The sequence below is a fragment of the Lithobates pipiens genome, unplaced genomic scaffold (assembly GCF_037356315.1).
Source record: "Lithobates pipiens isolate NorthernLeopardFrog02 unplaced genomic scaffold, aLitPip1_a1.2 Scaffold_35, whole genome shotgun sequence".
NCBI classification, from domain to species: Eukaryota; Metazoa; Chordata; class Amphibia; order Anura; family Ranidae; genus Lithobates; species Lithobates pipiens.
In genome coordinates this window covers 12,056,038-12,076,357 of record NW_027507811.1, presented here as the reverse complement: position 1 = coordinate 12,076,357, position 20,320 = coordinate 12,056,038, and the positions used below count along the sequence as shown (strand labels likewise).

The 20,320-nt window shown below is 44.1% G+C and overlaps 1 protein-coding gene across 1 annotated transcript; it reads right to left on the bottom strand.

Moving 5' to 3' along the window:
* Positions 1 to 1,070: 1,070 nt before the first annotated feature.
* LOC143955494 (uncharacterized) lies at positions 1,071 to 20,059 on the bottom strand. The gene is made up of 9 exons (XM_077465532.1): positions 19,333 to 20,059; positions 17,502 to 17,636; positions 17,290 to 17,413; positions 17,076 to 17,173; positions 16,785 to 16,920; positions 15,505 to 16,575; positions 7,114 to 7,265; positions 4,643 to 4,778; positions 1,071 to 4,166 (listed from the first exon to the last, which is right to left on the bottom strand). Exons 1-9 carry the CDS (start codon positions 19,495 to 19,497, stop codon positions 2,521 to 2,523), a joined length of 3,663 nt encoding a protein of 1,220 aa, XP_077321658.1. The 5' UTR covers positions 19,498 to 20,059; the 3' UTR covers positions 1,071 to 2,520.
* Between the last annotated feature and the right edge of the window lie 261 nt (positions 20,060 to 20,320).

The following is a 20,320-nucleotide window of genomic DNA, read 5'->3' as shown; positions in this document are numbered from 1 at the left end:
CCTGGTCCAAAGAGCACGAACACGACTGGGGTGACGTCGACACGTTCGCACCACGTCACCCCAGTCGTGTTCGTGCTCTTTGGACCAGGAAGGACGGGTCGGTCTTTGCGTTGGCGTGCATCCGGCCGGTGCACGCTTCTGTTTTGAACCTGCTTTTAAAGTCTTTTATGTAAGTGTACACGTTCGTTTTTGCAAATTAAAGTCTTTTGGTTTTACACTATCTGGAGCCTATGTTTTTCCCTATGTGATACCACGTTGAGTTGGGAGTGACATGTGGAATAACAGCCATAACCCTACCGCGTGAAAGATCCAGGATCGCTTGAGGAGGAATCGCTATCCGGACACCCTTTGACTATTGTCGCCTGTGGTGACCCTCTGTAACGGGGGGTCGCTTGGATCTGGTAAGAAGCCAATTCACTCATTCGGTGTTGGGAAAAGCACAATACATCTTTGGAGAAGATTTCTTCTTCTTCTTTTTGTGTACTCATAACTCAGCTGTTTGAAGTTTGTCCTTCACTGCTGCACTCCACTTGAAGCTTTATTTCACTGGTGTTTGTTTACTATATGGACATTTTATTATTATCTTTTTTTGACATACAACTATATGGACATTATATAGGGTGTCTCTAAATATAATTTTTTTCTTGGTATTTCACTTATGTAAAAAGATTGCAAAAAATTTTTCATATTCTATTCTATTTTTTAATTTTTATTTTTAGAGGTACATGCACTGAGTTTGATTTACTCATACTGTGTTTGGGGAACTCACACTCTTGACACGTATTTATGTTTTGTTTTTTGCATTTAAATTGCACTTATTTGTATATGGTTTTCATTATACTTTGGAGGTGGTCTTGGAGATATTAAGACACTAAGACCCATATCGTGGGTCTGGCACATATACATACCCTACTCACATTTGGGTATTTGTGGTTAGCGCAGTTCTTTCTTTTTTCTATTTCTGGGAAGGAACTTGGCCTAAGCACCAGACAGCCAGGGAGACTCGAGCATCAACCACCAAGGGAAGAGGTCAGGCGTTACCCAGAAATGTAAAGAAATTCTCCATAGTGTAAAATGTACCAGAAGGATTTAATAGGTTTAAAAAATTGCACTTACAGAGATGAAGATTAAAAACGATCATAAAACACAGCCGGTCAGCTAGTAAACACCCGTCCACTGAGTACAGCTTAATGATGTCAGCACGTCAACCTCCCTACGCGCGTTTCGTCATAATCTGACGCCGTCTTCTATGGCAACAATCTTGTAGCTGTTACTAACGGTAAGGGTATTCAACTATTTGCAACACAAACAGTTCTCCTTAGCCAACCCTCACTCATTGTGGGTCTTCACTCAATGAGCTCCCAGTCTCTCTCACTAGACTTCAGATCCAATAGCCACTGGATCCCCTGAGCTCTTCCACTGTTAGCACTCAGTATCTTCCTCAAGCGTCACCCCCGCTTTCCTGCTGGGTCCTTGGCTTGGCACTCACAGATACTCTTCAAGCTTCACCCCCGCTGACACGTTAGGTCCCTGGCTTGGGACTCACTGATGCTCCACAAACGTCACCTCTGCTGTCCCGCTGGATCCCTGACTTGGCACTCCACAAGCGTCACCCCCACTTCCTGGCTGGGTCCTTGCTTTTGCACTCACAGATACTCTTCAAGCTTCACCCCTGCTGACACATTAGGTCCCTAGCTTGGCACTCACTGATGCTCCACAAATGTCACCTCTGCTGTCCCACTGGGTCCCTGACTTGGCACTTTACAAGTGTCACCCCCACTTCCCGGCTGCGTCTCTGCTTTTGCACTCACAGATACTCTTCAAGCTTCATCCCCGCTGACACGCTAAGTCCCTGGCTTGGCACTCACTGATGCTCCACAAACGTCACCTCTGCTGTCCCGCTGGATCCCTAACTTGGCACTCCACAAGCGTCACCCTGCTTCCTGGCTGGGTCCTTGCTTTTGCACTCACAGATACTCTTCAAACTTCACCCCTGCTGACACAATAGGTCCCTAGCTTGGCACTCACTGATGCTCCACAAGCATCACCTCTGCTCTCTCGCTGGGTCCCTGACTTGGCACTCCACAAGCACCACCCCCGCTTCCTGGCTGGGTCCCTGCTTTTGCACTCACAGATACTCTTCAAGCTTCACCCCCGCTGACACACTAAGTTCCTGGCTTGGCACTCACTGATGCTCCACAAGCGTCACCTTTGCTGTCCCACTGGGTCCCCAACTTGGCACTTGCTGAAGTTTTCCCACTTCTTCAACGTCCCACGGCTGGCGAGTTTACTCTGGTACTGGCCTCAGCTTACTCACAGTGGTCTCCCATATCAAGGTGGATGATCCCCTGGTGGTGACACCTTCCCTTCTACCTCCAACCACAACAGCCGGCGAAACCGTTACTTCTGGTTGTACTACAAGCCAGACAGGGAAGACACAGCCACGTGTGTTCCCTGTCTGACATCCATGATACTCATCAAAATATTTCTTCCACAGAAGACACTTCCTAGAAGATCCTCCTATGTCTTGAGCGTTGTGTGGGTCCTCTGATGTCTGGAAACCAGGGATTTCCTGGAAAAACATTTCCCGCACTCAGGGCAGGAATACGGTTTCTCCCCCGTGTGGGACCTTTCGTGTCTGGCAAGTAGTGATTTCCGTTGATAACATTTCCCACACTCAGGACAGGTGTGCGGCTTCTCCCCCGTGTGAGACCTCCGATGCATAGCGAGATTGGCTTTACATACAAAGCGTTTCCCGCACTCAGTGCAGGAATACGGCTTCTCCCCCGTGTGGGACCTCTGATGGACGACCAGGTAGGATCTCAGCTGATAACATTTACCGCACTCGGTGCAGGAATACGGCTTCTCTCCTGTGTGAGACCTCTGATGTTTGGCAAGATCTGATTTTATCACAAAACTTTTCCCACACTCGGAGCAGGAAAACGGACGGTCCCCTGCGTGAATTCTTTGATGTATGACAAGCGCTACTTTCCATGAGAAGCATTTCCCGCACTCCAGACAGCAATATGGCTTCTCCCCCGTGTGAGACCTCAGATGGGTAACGAGATTAGGTTTAGATACAAAACATTTCCCGCACTCAGAGCAGGAATATGGTTTATCGCCCGTGTGGGATTTCAGATGAACAGAGAGGCGGAATTTATGTGAGAAGCATTTCCCGCACTCAGGACAGGAATACGGCTTCTCATCCTTGTGAGACCTCTGATGTTTCGCAAGGTCTGTCTTACATATAAAACATTTCCCGCACTCAGAGCAGGAATACAGCTTCTTGTCTGTATGGCGTATCTTATGTTCAGAAAGATGGCACTTCTGTGCAAAACTTTTCCCACACTCAGGACAGGCATACGGCTTCTCCCCTGTGTGGGACCTCTGATGAGTCACTAGTGCCGATTGATGAATAAAGCTTCGGTCACACTCGGGGCAAGAATAAAGCTTCTCCCCCGTGTGCAACCTCTGGTGGGCAGAAAGGTTGGACTTCTGAGAAAAACATTTCCCGCACTCAGGACACGGATAGGACTTCTCCCCCGTATGGGACCTCTGATGCGTAACCAGTTCTGATTGATGAAGAAAAGCTTTCCCGCACTCTGGGCAGGAATGAATTTTCTGACCCGTATGTGACCTCTGATGGACAGTAAGATGATATTTATGCAGGAAAGTTTCCCCGCACTCAGGACAACAATAGGGCTTCCCACCGGCGTGAGATTTCTGATGGGTGACCAGCGATGATTTATAAGGAAAACATTTCCCGCACTCAGGACAGGAATGAAGCTTCTTACCCATGTGCAGTCTCTGATGGACAGTAAGATGATATTTATATAGGAAAGATTCCCCGCACTCTGAGCAGGAATGAAGCTCCTCCCCCGTGTGAGATCTCCGATGTACAGAAAGACTTAATTCAGAGCTAAAACGTTCCCCACATTCCGGACAGGAAAATATCTTCTCCCCCTGAATTCCGGCACCGTCCCTCACAGTACGAGGTTGCTCAGAGTCGGGGGGATTCCATGGTCTATCCACACTGTGAAGTCCACCATCCATAGTGGAGATCATTGTCTTTTCTCCTCCACAATCTCCTGTGATGTCCTCATCTTCCATTCTACAACCTGGAGATAAAGTGAGAAGATCCATTGAGGGTTTCTCCATGGCGTGTCCTGGAAAAATATAAAAACATCATCAATAGATATGAGAGGGTTAGTTCACTTCCATCAAGATCCCATCTGGATCAGGCAGATATGAGTGAGGAGATGTTCTCTGTGGAGGTCCCAACCAGCTGGGACTTTTCCCCCCTCTTCAGTCAAAGGTTCTTTGGTCCTCCCAGATCACTTCTACATTTACACAGCCTTGTCAGAAGAGCAGGAACCAATGGGGGACTGGGAGGTCCATGCTCTTCACACAACCACAAGCCTAGGCACTGGGTCATGTGATCTCTGATAGACAAGAGGGTCAAAGTTCAGACTTGAAGACCATCTTTACCATAGAACAAGTGACCATAGGCCTAGGCTTCTGGTGACATGTAGTACCATTATCAACCTATTATTGGCTGATATCACTCAGCTCCCGCCCTACTCTGGACCAGTCAGCATGCAGTAACAGAGCAGAGATAAGAGAAGAATATATGATGGGTCACCTGTGCTGATCTCTGTAGGAGTGTCCTCCTCTATGAATGTCCTCGTCATTCCAGCCTCCTCCGTATATTGCTGATCATCCCTCACATACGTCTCTTCTACTTCACCCTCAACTTTCATGGTCATCAGATCTTCACCCTAAACCAACAGAATGGCAGAAAATAACATCTGTAACATAGAAGTATTTATGATGTGAGATCACATAGAAAATATCATCTTGTAGAGTCCACACATCATCTCCACATGTCAGAGTGTTCAATCACTTTATGTTCCCGACCCTCAACTCCACCTACCTGATGATGGTGGGGGATGGTGTGACCTTCCTGTGTGGAATGCCGGGAATACAGAGGACGGGGACATCTCTCTGGTGGGTTCCCATTACTGGATCCATCTGTAGGAAACACACACACTGACTGAATACATTGTTTCTATGTGTTTATCAGATGATGGGGGATGGGTGGAGCCTCCGTACTGCTCTCTCCTTTACAATAAAGTCTCCTCTTACCCGGTGATGTGAGGGGCGGCTGATTGTCCATCATGAGGTCCTTGTAGAGATCCTTGTGTCCTTCTAAATACTCCCACTCCTCCATGGAGAAATAGACAGTGACATCCTGACACCTTATAGGAACCTGACACACACAATGATACAGTCACCATCCAGACACATCCCTTGTCTGTTACTGGATAATGTCCCAGAATTCCCAGAATCCTCCTCACCTCTCCTGTCAGCAGCTCCATCATCTTCTTGGTGACTTCTAGAATCTTCTCCATGTTGTGTCTCTCAGGTTTTAGGGAGTCACATGGAGGCACTGTGATGGTCATATGATCACCTGACTTCAGAGGAAATCTCTGCATTGGGGAACCAATAGGAACATCATGTTAGAATCCCAGAATCCTCCTCACCTCTCCGGTCAGATCTGTGTTTTATTAATAGAGATAAGAGTGATGTCATGTGACCTCCCAGAATCCTCCTCACCTGTCCGGTCAGGTCTGTGTTTTATTAATAGAGATAAGAGTGATGTCATGTGACCTCCCAGAATCCTCCTCACCTCTCCGGTCAGGTCTGTGTTTTATTAATAGAGATAAGACTGATGTCATGTGACCTCCCAGAATCCTCCTCACCTCTCCGGTCAGGTCTGTGTTTTATTAATAGAGATAAGACTGATGTCATGTGACCTCCCAGAATCCTCCTCACCTCTCCGGTCAGGTCTGTGTTTTATTAATAGAGATGAGAGTGATGTCATGTGACCTCCCAGAATCCTCCTCACCTCTCCGGTCAGGTCTGTGTTTTATTAATAGAGATGAGAGTGATGTCATGTGACCTCCCAGAATCCTCCTCACCTCTCCGGTCAGGTCTGTGTTTTATTAATAGAGATAAGACTGATGTCATGTGACCTCCCAGAATCCTCCTCACCTCTCTGGTCAGGTCTGTGTTTTATTAATAGAGATAAGAGTGATGTCATGTGACCTCCCAGAATCCTCCTCACCTCTCCGGTCAGCAGGTAGATGATCTCCAGGGTGAGGTTTAGTATCTTCTCACTCATGTGACTCCGGTCCTCCTCCATACTTATTGGGGTTCTTCCTGTAGACCAATAATTGATAACAGAAATGTATCTGGACTGTATTGGTTGTACAATATTAGGATGAGGATATATAGGTGGTTAGTATGAGGGTTGATGTTACTTTCAGCTCTGCCCGGGTCTCTGTACTCAGTCATGTGACTCCAGTCCTCCTCCATCCTCAGTGATGTGGTCATGTGATCTATGCGGGTTTCTCTGTAGACAGAAATCAGAGAATTACCTGGACTGTACTGTACAGTGTTGGGAGGGGATGCATGGGGGTTGAGGGGTGTGATGTTACTCTCAGCACTGCCCGATTCTGTACTATTGTCCGAAATTTGAGACATTTTAAATCTGAACTGCTCGTTATTTGCCCTTCTTCTTAAGCCGGTATCTCTTTGATTGTATTGAGGGATCAGAAATACAATTTTCCATGTGATGTTTGTCTTGTTTTGTAACTATTTATTTTTAACCGGTTTAAGATTGAAGAACTCTAATAGGACCTGTTCTATCTCCATCAAAAGTCACTAGAAATATCATGCTTCTCTCTTCCCTCCTAATTAAAACTCCAAAATGAAGATAGAAAAACGCAAGTGTATCTAATGGAAAAAGTTATCTTTTTTTTTTTTATCCGCATCTATCTGTGGAAGATTTCCCCTCTCTTCCTGTTTTGGTGACAACTATAACTTAGGTGTTCCATCACGATCCCGGAGACAATGACCACCAGGAAAAATAGAGAGGATTGCCTTTCCTAACTAGGATATAGAGGGTTCTAATCCTTCCACACTCCATCGAAAATGAAAAAGTATTTTGGCTGTAGATAAAAACTTTAAGGCTCTGTCCACCCCAACCAATAAAATACAGAATACTTTCAGACCGAGAGATAAATTTCCAAAAAAAAAACATTTTGTTACCTCCTTTGCTGCCAGTTTCAGCAATTTCTCCATTCGCCCGACTCGCCTCACACCCGGACCTTCCTGTTTGTACCTGACATCACTTCCCATCTTCCAGAGAGATTTCCTGTCTGGATTGTAGTGAGATCGCCACCTTGTGGAGCTCAGAGGAACTGCAGCCCCCGAGAAACGTCTCATAGTGTGAATACGGCCTTGTGCTGTGTGTGTGTATGTACTTATAGATGGGGTCATCTCCACTCCCACCAAGGGGGATAGAAATATATATATATATATATATATATATATATATATATATATATATATATATATATAATATATTACTGCCTAGTCTATGTTATGAGTTTACTTATACCAGGGACTTATTGTAAAGACCACCCAATAATGGGGGAGATCCCTCTTCTTATGTATTTTTTTTTACCAAGCTCTAGAAAACATCCTGATACCCTCGTTGTAGTATGATGCACAATAAGTTAACCACATAAGGACCGAGCCTCTTTTTGAGATTTGTTGTTTACAAGATAAATACAGTTTTTTTTTTGCTAGGAAATGACTTAGAACCCCTAAACATTATACATTTTTTTCTAACACCCTAGAAAATAAAATGGCGGTAGTTGCAATACTTTCTGTCACACCCTATTTGCGCAGCGGTCTTACAAACGCACTTTTTTTGGGAAAAAACACACTTTTTTAATATAAAAAAAACAGTAAAGTCAGCCCAATTTTTTTTAATATTGTGAAAGATAATGTAACGCAGAGTAAATTGATAGCCAACATGTCACGCTTCAAAATGGCGTCCGCTCGTATAATGGAGACAAACTCTTACCCATAAAAATCTCCATAGGCGACGTTTAAAAAATTCTACAGGTTGCATGTTTTGAGTTACAGAGGAGGTCTAGGGATAGAATTATTGCTCTCGCTCTACCGTTTGCGGCAATACCTCACACATGTGGTTTGAACACCGTGTTCATATGCGGGCGCCACTCACGTATGCGTTCTTTTCTGCACGGGAGCTCAGCGGGACGGGGTGCGTTTAAAAAAAAAATAATAAAAAATCGTATTTATTTTACCTTTCTTTTTTTCTTTTTTTTTTTTTACGCCGTTCTTTTAAAAAAAATAATTGTGTCACTTTTATTCCTATTATAAGGAATGTAAACATCGAATGTATGTAATAGAAAAAAAAGCATGAAAGGTCCTCTTAAATATGAGATCTGGGGTCAGAAAGACCTCACAAAAATAAAAATATAAATCATTAAAAAAAATGTTATCATTAAAAAAAGAAAAAATGGCCCTTTAAGAACTAAGGGCGTAAGTGACGCCCAGCAATGGTATGGAGACGGGTGGGGGGGGGGGGAGGGCATCTTCCCCTCACTCATCTCCATACCCAGCATGGCTCAACATCCCATCACCTCTGCTGCTGCCAATGTCTCCAGTAAGCGGCGGGGGGCACCAGAGCGTGGTGGGGGGGCCTCTCCCACCACAGATAAAAGTGATCTCGTGGCAAATATGCCGCAGAGAGCACTATTATCAGAAACCGGACCGCCGGATGAAAAAGAGGATACCGGGGGTTATGGCAGCTAGCTGCTGCCATAACAAAGATATCCCTCTTCAAACTTAGGACATAACAAAGATATCCCTCTTCAAACTTAGGACGTATAATGGCGTGCGGCGGTCCGGAAGTGGTAAATATACATAAAATGACCCCCATCTCTACATTACACCAACCTGGATTATGCACATTTGACCTCTATCATGTTCATTAGCGTGAGAATGAGTTGGTGACCTGACACCAGAGGGTCTATGCCAAGGAGTACACCACTCCTTGAAGGGTGGAGAAATCTCTTTAGAGTTTGGGGGACTGCTGAGATGTGAATTATTATCAGTCACTATAAAGGCTGGATAAGTACACAAACCCTGGTGGACGACACAAAACTCACCTGAGTAAATCTAAGCACTAACTGGTCTTCACCAGAGCTCCTGATGGTGGCGATGGGTTTTGCTCCGTTTTAGTACCAGGTCACAGTCCTCAGGATCACCCTACCAGGAGGTGAGCAAGCCGGGGGCCAGTAGCAGATATAGCAGGTTGGGATCAAGAAGAAGTATATTCAGTAAACAAGCCAAAGGTTGGTAACAAGTGGTTGCAGGTTGGGTTCAAGTGGAAGTATAGTCGAGATACAGCTTGTATCTCGACAAGATAAGGTCAGTAACGAATGCTAATGGAGAAACGGACAGCTGCAGGTACGCAGATGGACAAGATATCAGCTGGAGAGAGCACAATAATCTGGTAAAAAAAAAGGACAAGCAGAGACATGGCTGAAATCAGGAAGTTCATGGGAGGAGCAAAGAGTTCAAAGTTCCTCCCAATAATACCAACAATTGGGCTCACTTTTCACAATTTTCCCACTGACATCGGACCTTTTCTACACACAGTGGCCACTGGCCACAGTCTGGCCCCCGCTATAGTCTGAAGGACAGTAAACTAGCCCTTTTTTTAGAAAGTTTGGAGACCTCTGGTCTATACAATGTACAGGCAAAAAGCAAAACAAAAAAAAAATACACCTTTTCTATTTTGACCAGTTTTGTAGACAAAGCAAATTTAAAAAATGTATTTGTCCATAGTTTATTAACACTAAAGTTATATTTCTGATTACAATGAAAAGGTAAAGTTAATTAACAATTAAAATAATTGTGTTAATGCAATGCTATAGAATAATAAAAAAACTGAAAAAATAAAAAATAAAAAAATACACATAAAAGAAAAAAAAATATTAGGACTGTAGAAAAAAGGGGATAAATAAATAAAAATGTTATTTAAAAAAATAAAATTGTTTTATTCTTGCTTCTTCACAAAGAAACAGATATACTACACCCTCTGTTTTGCAGTTGGCATAATGTTTTGGATGGTATTTCTCACCGTTGGGTAAAAAGGTATCGGGTTTCGTGTGCATGTACCTGCAGTAATTACAGCCTCCACAGGTAAATATACCCTATTCTCTTACACGGATCTCTACCCGAGGGGCCTTTGAACTGACTAGACACCAGGTTGTCTTTGATGGAACGGGCCTTCCTAAAAGGTAAAAGCTGGAATAGGGGGAACAAAGGCACCAGCAATGGGGTCCATAGTGAGCATGTGCCAGTATTTGTTCACGATCCTTCTGATTTCTTTATGTTGGTTAGAGAACCTAGTGATGATCCGAATTGGACCAGTGGTTTTTTGGTATAGCGGTTTTGTTATAAAGAAGATCGTGACGGGTATTGGCACATGCTCACCTGAATGACCTCTTGAGGCAGGTGTGGGAATACCCACGTTCCAGAAGTCTGGTTTTTAGGGCATCTGCCTCTTTTTTGAAGACAATGTAGGCAATTTTGCCTGATTCTCAGGCATTGGCTATAGGGTATCGATGTAATTAAAGGTCTGCGGTGGAAACTATCGGCATGTAAGATACAGTTTCCAGCCGTGGGTTTACGAAAAAAGACTATTTGTTGGTTATGAGGCCATCACTATCATTGTGTATCTGGACATCAAGGAAAGTGATGGAGTCATTGTCATGGTTCACGGTGAAACGTAAACTGAAAGTATTGTCGTTGATGGACTGAAAAGAAAACAAAGCAATTCGGAATAGCCATTCCAGACTAAAAAAATGTCATCTATATATCTGTTCCAAAATGGTATACAGTTGTGAAATAAGGACATGCTGTCAGATACACTAAAGATACGTTCCCTCTCCCCGAGGTACAGATTGGTATTTCTCACCGTTGGGTAAAAAGGTATCGGGTTTCGTGTGCATATTGTCGTTGATGGACTGAAAAAAAGAACAAAGCAATTCGGAATAGCCATACCAGACTAAAAAAATGTCGTCTATATATCTGTGCCAAAATGGTATACAGTTGTGAAATAAGGACATGCTCTCAGATACACTAAAGATACGTCCCCTCTCCCCGAGGTACAGATTGGTATTTCTCACCGTTGGGTAAAAAGGTATCGGGTTTCGTGTGCATATTGTCGTTGATGGACTGAAAAAAAGAACAAAGCAATTCGGAATAGCCATACCAGACTAAAAAAATGTCGTCTATATATCTGTGCCAAAATGGTATACAGTTGTGAAATAAGGACATGCTCTCAGATACACTAAAGATACGTTCCCTCTCCCCGAGGTACAGATTGGTATTTCTCACCGTTGGGTAAAAAGGTATCGGGTTTTGTGTGCATATTGTCGTTGATGGACTTAAAAAAAGAACAAAGCAATTCGGAATAGCCATACCAGACTAAAAAAATGCCGTCTATATATCTGTGCCAAAATGGTATACAGTTGTGAAATAAGAACATGCCCTCAGATACATTAAACATACGTTTCCACTCCCCAAGGTACAGATTGGCGTAGGATGGAGCACAACAAGTCCCCATCGCTTCACCCTGTACCAGGAGGTAGTGGGACCCGTTGAATGAGAAGTAATAGTGTTGTAAAATGAAATTTGCATTAAAAAATGACAAATTGATTCAAAATGCGATAATCTTTACTGGTTTGTGTGATAATGCGTTTTATACATGCAAAACCTTTCTCGTGAGGAACAGAGTTATATAATGCCTCGACATGGATAGTAACCAACATACCGGGGGGAGGGGGACATACAATCCATCTATGATTTGTAACAAGTGAATTGTGTCCCGTATGTAGATTGAGTACATGTGGACGGAGATAACCGTCAACAAATCTACTCAAATTCTCCGCGAGTGAACCGTTCCCTGAAATAATCGGTCTACCTGTGGGACGTTGAAGACTTTTATGGATTTTGGGCAAAGAGTAAAAGGTAGGGGTGTGTGGGAAGTCCGTGTGAATGAAATCCCAATCATTTTTGGAAATCGTATTATTTGCATACGCCTCATCTACTAATTGATAGAATTTCCTTTTGAAAAGTCACAATCTTAGTGGTCAAACTATGACAATACCATTCTTTGTTTTTAAGGATTCTATCACACATGACGTTGTATTTTTGATTATCCATAATCACGATATTCCCCCCTTGGTTTGAGGGCTTCCCCCGTGATTGTGGAGAATGCGAAGAGCATTCCATTCACTAAAAGAAAGATCGGGATTCCTATGTTGCACATTCAATTTTTTGATCTCACTACAGGTTAGTTTGACGAAAGCCATAATGTTAGAATTAAAATTGAGTGCTGGGAATTTGTCAGATGTTTTCTTATTCACAGGTCAAGAAGGATGTGGATTTTTAACCAGTTGATCTGGACATTGAAGCAGATGCTCCAAGTCAATTCGATCAATGAGGTCAGGGGGATCGAGAGTACCCAGGGCTGCACAACCCATAAAAGTTCAAAAAATTAAAAGTTTCCCCAGGGTTTTTTTTTAGCAGCAAAACATTTAAAAATTGATATAAGGATATGAAATAGATCATAAAATCAAGATAGATTCAAATGTGCAAGGGTTTATTATAAAATACAAATTCTGGTTCACGTCAACAAGCAACAACATAAAACATCACTCATGGCAAAGAGGCCCCCAGGAGAACATCATTTTCCAATGGCATTTACAACATTAATATCCACATGAATAACCCAATGCATTTTGACCCATTCTGGTCTTCTTCAGGGGGATTTAGATTCTAGGGAAATTTCCCTAAAATCTAGGAAAATTCAGGGGGATTCTGGTCTTCTTCAAGGGGATTTAGATTCTAGGGAAATTTCCCAGGAACCTAGGGAAATTCAGGGGGATTCTGGTCTTCTTCAAGGGGATTTAGATTCTAGGGGTATTTCCCTATAATCTAGGGAAATTCAGGGGGATTCTGGTCTTCTTCAGGGGGATTGAGATTCTAGGGAAATTTCCCTAGAATCTAGGGAAATTCAGGGGGATTCTGGTCTTCAGGGGGATTGAGATTCTAGGGAAATTTTCCTAGAATCTAAATCCCCCTGAAGAAGGCCAGAATGGGTCGAAATGCATTGAGGTATTCATTTGGGACCACACAGTGGTGTAGTGGTTAGCACTCTCGCCTAGCAGTAAAAAGGGTCGCTGGTTTGAATCCCAACCATGACACTACCTGCCGGGAGTTTGCATGTTCTCCATGCGCCTGTGTGGGTTTTCTCCGGGTACACCGGTTTCCTCCCACACTCCAAAGACATGCCAGTAGGTTAATTGGCTTCTGTCCAAAATTGGCCCGAGTATATGACGTTGGATTGGGGGCTCCTTGAGGGTATGGACCGATGTAAGTGTGCGATGTACAGGGATAGGGACAACTGTAGACACTCACTCAGGTTGAACTGGATGGACTGGTGTCTTTATTCAACCTTACTATGTAACTATGTGGATATTAATGCTGTAAATGCAATTGGCAAATTATGTTCTCCTGGGGGCCTCGTTGCCATGAGTGATGTTTTATGTTGTTGCTTGTTAACGTGAACCAGAGCTTGTATTTTATAATGAACCCTTGCACATTTGAATCTATCTCGAAATTCTGATCTACTCCATATTCTTATATCAATATTTAAATGTTTTGCTGCTTTAAAAAAAAAACCCTGGGGAAACTTTCCATTTAACGAGAGTCAATTGCCTGGAGTTCTTGGGGTTCAAGAGGGGGATTGTTCGCTCCCTCCTTTGAATATAGTTGTTTTAAGATTATTTTCCTCGCAAATAATTGAAGATCTTTTATCACCTCGAATTTATCGAGGTCATTGCTAGGGCAGAAACTCAAACCTCCTGTTAAGACTTCAGTCTCAAATTGGTGTGAGACTATATGTAGATAGATATACAATATTCAGGTTAGTGTCAGAAGAAGGGTATATAGTAGGCAGGGGCGGACTGACAACTCATGGGGCCCCCGGGCAATAGGAGATTATGGGGCCACACAGTATACACAAACACACACACAGTATATAATCACACAGTCATGTTTCTATTGGCTGAGAAGGTACTGGAGAGGTGGGGCAGATATAATCTCGGGATTTTTAGACCAAAAGGATGTCGGTAAGGGACATTTCAGAGACAGATGTAAAAAAAAACACAAATTTTTATATACTGTCCCTGGTTTTACTGAGGCTGGCAACCCTGATGGGGCCCCCTAGTGGCATGGGGCCCTCGGGCAGTGCCTGAGTGGCCCAATGGTCAGTCCGCCCCTGATAGTAGGGTCCATCTGAGCATTACGATCTAAACTCAATTCAGTATTAGAGCCAGAAGGATCCAATCATGATAGAGTTGAGGGGGTGGGGCACTCTGTTACAGAGTGCAGTAAATATAGGTGGTGCAAAAAGAGGTGCAGTGGTATTAGTGACCGAGGGAACTATAGAGGTAGAGTGCAGAGAAGCCAAACCACCAGAAGCCCTTGTACACACGGTCGGACATTCCGACAACCAAATCCGTCGGATTTTGTCCGACGGATTTTGTCCGAAACTGTTGCATACACATGGTCGGACAAAGTTGTCGGAAAATCCGATCGTTCAGAACGTGATGACGTTATTTCGTTACGACGGGACTACGTTCAGGCTAGTAGCCAATAACTTTGGTGTAGGAATTTGATCTGAGCATGTGTGGCACTTTGTCCTATCGGAATTCTCTACAAATGATCGGACAAAGTCCTATCGGATCATGTTGTCGGAAAATTTTATAGCCCAGCTCTAAAACTTTGTCGGTCGGATATTCCGACAGAAACAGTCCGATGGAGTCCCCAACACGGTCGGATTATCCGACAACTCGGTCCGATTGGACATTTTTCGTGTGTACGAAGAGTTACCCAACACCGGGTGAGCACTTTTGCCTGTGCTATTGCTGGAAGGTTTCTCCAAAATACGTTTTTTATTTTGTTGGAATTTTCGTTGCTCCGCCTGGTGACTTCCTTTTCGTTAAATCTAGAAGGTCCTCTAGACCAGTGATGGCGAACCTTGGCACCCCAGATGTTTTGGAACTTCATTTTCCAAGATGCTCAACTACACTGCAAAGTGCCTGAGCATCATGGGAAATGTAGTTTCAAAACATCTGAGGAGCCAAGGTTGGCCATCACTGGTCTAGAGAAAATGGAAAGAGAAGATATAGAGGAAACATCTGATAAACTTTGTTCCTTTATCCATTGGCCTGTTCTTATAATCAGGTCTAGTTCTAACGTGCGTATCATTCCAAAAGTACGCTTTATTTTCCTGGAAGGCCACCTTGTCTCTAACAAATTTTTTCTCTTTAGTAACCAAAATGTCTCATTACATTGTTCTAAATGTTCATTCAGGTCCTTTTCATATTGCAGCCCTGAGGAAGAGGGAGCCATTTCCGCCGAAACGCGTTGCTCCTATCTGGTATCTTTGATCAATAAATTGATTTTCGTTGCCAACAACTCCCACACTGTACGACTTCTCACCCATACATACAGAGATGAGATTTAGACATAAAATAAAGAATTCTCACTTGGGTAAGGAATGTGGCTTCTCCCCTGCGTGAGAGCTTTCATGTTTCACAAGTTGTTGTTTGTGTTTATAACACTTCCCACACTGGGAGCAGGAATACGGCTTCTCCTCAGTGTGAGACCTCAGATGCACAGTGAGTTGGGAATTACGCGCAAAACATTTCCCGCACTCCGGACAGGAATAGGGCTTCTCCCCTGTGTGCAACCTCTGATGCAAAGAGAGGTAAGATTTTTTCACAAAACTTTTACCGCACTCAGAGCAGGCGTGTGGCCTTTCCCCCATGTGAGACCTCAGATGATCGGAGAGATGACATTTGCGTGAAAAACGTTTCCCGCACTCGGAGCAGAAATACGGCCTCTCCTCGATATGAGACCTCTGATGATTAGCCAGATGAGACGTACATGTAAAGTTATTCCCACACTCAGGGCAGGAATATAACCTATCCCCTGTGTGAGACATCCGATGGTTGTCAAGATCTGATTTTAATGCAAAACGTTTCCCACAATCCGAGCAGGAGTATGGCTTTTCCGTCGTATGAGACCTCTGATGCACAGAGAGATTCGATTTATGTAAAAAACGCTTCCCGCACTTAGGACAGGAATATTGCTTCCCCCCTGTGTGCGACATCTGATGTTCATCAAGTTCAGACTTCAGCGAAAAACATTTCCCGCACTCAGGACAGGAAAACGGCTTCGCGCCCGGGTGGGATTTCTGGTGCGTGAGCAGGTCCGACTTATAAAGAAAATATTTCCCGCACTCGGGACAGGAATGAAGCTTCTGCCCTGTGTGCAATCTCTGATGTACATTAAGATGATATTGCCACTGAAAAGATTTCCCGCACTCGGCGCAGGAAAACTTCTTCTTCCCCTGAATTCCGGCACCATCGCTCACAGTTCGAGGTTGCTCAGAGTCGGAGGGATTCCATGGTCTACCCACACTGTGAAGTCCACCATCCATAGTGGAGATCATTGTCTTTTCTCCTCCACAATCTCCTGTGATGTCCTCATCTTCCATTCTACAACCTGGAGATAAAGTGAGACGATCCTTTGAGGGTTTCTCCATGGCGTGTCCTGGAAAAAATATAAAAACATCATCAATAGATATGAGAGGGTTCGTTCACTTCCATCAAGATCCCATCTGGATCAGGTACATATGAGTGAGGAGATGTTCTCCATGGACTCCCTATGTTGGCTGATATCTCTCACCTTTACACCCTACTCTGGACCAATCAGTGAGCAGTAACAGAGCAGAGATAAGAGAAGAATATATGATGGGTCACCTGTGCTGATCTCTGTAGGAGTGTCCTCCTCTATGAATGTCCTCGTCATTCCAGCCTCCTCCGTATATTGCTGATCATCCCTCACATACGTCTCTTCTACTTCACCTTCAACTTTCATGTTCATCAGATCTTCACCCTAAACCAACAGAATGGCAGAAAATAACATCTGTAACATAGAAGTATTTATGATGTGAGATCACATAGAAAATATCATCTTGTAGAGTCCAAACATCATCTCCACATGTCAGAGTGTTCAATCACTTTATGTTCCCGACCCTCAACTCCACCTACCTGATGATGGTGGGGGATGGTGAGATCTTCCTGTGTGGAATCCCGGGAATACAGAGGACGGGGACATCTCTCTGGTGGGTTCCCATTACTGGATCCATCTGTAGGAAACACACACACTGACTGAATACATTGTTTCTATGTGTTTATCAGATGATGGGGGATCTAGGTGGAGCCTCCGTACTGCTCTCTCCTTTACAATAAAGTCTCCTCTTACCCGGTGATGTGAGGGGCGGCTGATTGTCCATCATGACGTCCTTGTAGAGATCCTTGTGTCCTTCTAAATACTCCCACTCCTCCATGGAGAAATAGACAGTGACATCCTGACACCTTATAGGAACCTGACACACACAATGATACAGTCACCATCCAGACACATCCCTTGTCTGTTACTGGATAATCTCCCAGAATTCCCAGAATCCTCCTCACCTCTCCTGACAGCAGCTCCATTATCTTCTTGGTGACTTCTAGAATCTTCTCCATGTTGTGTCTCTCAGGTTTTAGGGAGTCACATGGAGGCACTGTGATGGTCATATGATCACCGGACTTCACCAGAGGAAATCTCTGTTTTGAGGAACCAATAAGAATATCTTGTTAGAATCCCAGAATCCTCCTCACCTCTCCGGTCAGGTCTGTGTTTTATTAATAGAGAGAAGAGTGATGTCATGTGACCTCCCAGAATCCTCCTCACCTCTCCGGTCAGGTCTGTGTTTTATTAATAGAGATAAGAGTGATGTCATGTGACCTCCCAGAATCCTCCTCACCTCTCCGTTCAGGTCTGTGTTTTATTAACCAGTTCCCGACCAGCGCACGCCGATGTACGTCGGCAGAACGGCACGGGCATGCATATTGGCGTACAGGTACGTCCAATTTTAAATGCCGCCCTTCCATCACGGGCGCGCCGGTCGGGACCCCCTGTGAGTCCGGTCGCGGGTCCCGCGGACTCGATCGCCGCGGTGATACCCGCAATCGTCTCACGGGGCGGCTAAACTAGGAGATGCTGTTGTAAACAGCATCTCCCCCGTCCTGCCTAGCAACAAGTGACGCTGATCTCTGCTCCATGTGATTGGAGCAGAGATCAGTGTTCACTAACACAAAGCCCAGCCCCCCACAGTTAGTGACACGCCTCTAGGAACACTTAACACTGCCACCCACTGGTTAACCCCTTCACTGGCAGTGTCATTTACATAGGGATCACTGCATTTGTATAGCACTGATTGCTGTATAAATGACAATGGTCCCAAAAATGTGTCAAAAATGTCTGATGTGTCCGCCATAATGTCGCAGTCACAATAAAAATCGCTGATCGCCGCCATTACTAGTAAAAAAAAAAATTATTAATAAAAATGCCATAAAACTATCCCCTATTTTATAAACGTTATAACTTTTGCGTAAACCAATCAATAATCGCTTATTGCGATTTTTTTTTAACCAAAAATATGTAGAAGAATACGCATCGGCCTAAACTGAGGGAAAAAAAATGATTTTTTATATATATTTTTGGGGGATATTTATTATAACAAAAAGTAAAAAATAATGCGTTTTTTTCAAAATTGTTGCTCTATTTTTGTTTATAGCGCAAAAAAAAAAAAAAACGCAGAGGTGATCAAATACCACCAACAGAAAGCTCTATTTGTGGGGGAAAAAAGGACGTCAATTTTGTTTAGGAGCCACATCGCGCGACCGCGCAATTGCCAGTTAAAGTGACGCAATGCTGAATTCGCAAAAAGTGGTCTGGTCTTTGGCCAGCAAAATGGTCCGGTCTGTAAGTGGTTAATAGAGATAAGAGTGATGTCATATGACCTCCCAGAATCCTCCTCACCTCTCCGGTCAGGTCTGTGTTTTATTAATAGAGATAAGAGTGATGTTATGTGACCTCCCAGAATCCTCCTCACCTCTCCGGTCAGGTCTGTGTTTTATTAATAGAGATACGAGTGATGTCATGTGACCTCCCAGAATCCTCCTCACCTCTCCAGTCAGGTCTGTGTTTTATTAATAGAGATAAGAGTGATGTCATGTGACCTCCCAGAATCCTCCTCACCTCTCCGGTCAGGTCTGTGTTTTATTAATAGAGATAAGAGTGATGTCATGTGACCTCCCAGAATCCTCCTCACCTCTCCGGTCAGGTCTGTGTTTTATTAATAGAGATAAGAGTGATGTCATGTGACCTCCCAGCATCCTCCTCACCTCTCTGGTCAAGTCTGTGTTTTATTAATAGAGATAAGAGTGATGTCATGTGACCTCCCAGAATCCTCCTCACCTCACCGGTCAGCAGGTAGAAGATCTCCAGGGTGAGGTTTAGTATCTTCTCAGTCATGTGACTCCGGTCCTCCTCCATCCTCAGTGATGTGGTCATGTGATCTATGCGGGTTCCTCTGTAGACGGATAGAGGAGAATTATGTGGACTGTATTGGTTGTAGAACATTAGGATGAGGATATATGGGGGTTATTATGAGGGTTGATGTTACGCTCAGTACTGCCTGACTCTGTACTGTCGTTTCTTGGGCTCGGGAAATCATTATCCCTTTGTCTGTTTTGTTTCTGAAATGGTCATTTTCACTTTGTTGTGATCTCTACATGGCTGTGGGGGGGAGGGGTCATCAGAGTGTCAGTGTGCATCATAGGATGCGATGACTCCAAGTGGAGTGGGAGCTGTGATGGGAAATGTTTGGGTGTCGTGTTCAAACCAATTTCTAGTGGTGTCTTAGTCTTTATCTTCAAAGGATGGACAACATGGAAAGGTTCCTTCTTATAACTTCCCACTCATCCATCACTCACCACATCTCCATATGTGGAGGCCGGGACAACTGAAGCTGTCTTCCTCCAGGCTCTACACCTGGGGTTAGGAAACCCGTTGATCGCAAACTACCCGTCGATCGCAGAAAACCAATAGGTAGATTGGGCACAGGGCTGTGCCAATTCCCCTACGGCTTCCCCCAGTCTCCTCCACTTTTCTTTTTTTCTAGCAGAGCAGACTGAGAGGAAAAACAGTGCTGGATGGAGGGCGGGAGCACCGGAACTGCTTTAGTTGCCTTTGCAAGTTAACCAGCAGGTGATTGGTTGCTAGACGGTCTTAGCAACAAATCGTCAGCTTGTTACCATGAAAAAAAAAAACATGAAAAGTCAACTCTGGCAGCTCCCGCCCTCCATCCAACACTGGCCTGCCTTTAACTCTGCTCTGATGTACAGCTGACGTAAGGTAGGAAAGAGCTACCCACACACAATGTCTCTACTTGTGGGGGACAGAG

Coding starts and splice junctions, on each gene's coding strand:
- LOC143955494 (XM_077465532.1), bottom strand. CDS start 19,497: ATGTTCTACAACCAATACAGTCCACATAATTCTCCTCTATCCGTCTAC. Junction 17,637..19,332: donor TCTACCTGCTGACCGGTGAG/GTGAGGAGGATT, acceptor TCCTCAAAACAG/AGATTTCCTCTGGTGAAGTC. Junction 17,414..17,501: donor TGGAGCTGCTGTCAGGAGAG/GTGAGGAGGATT, acceptor TGTGTGTGTCAG/GTTCCTATAAGGTGTCAGGA.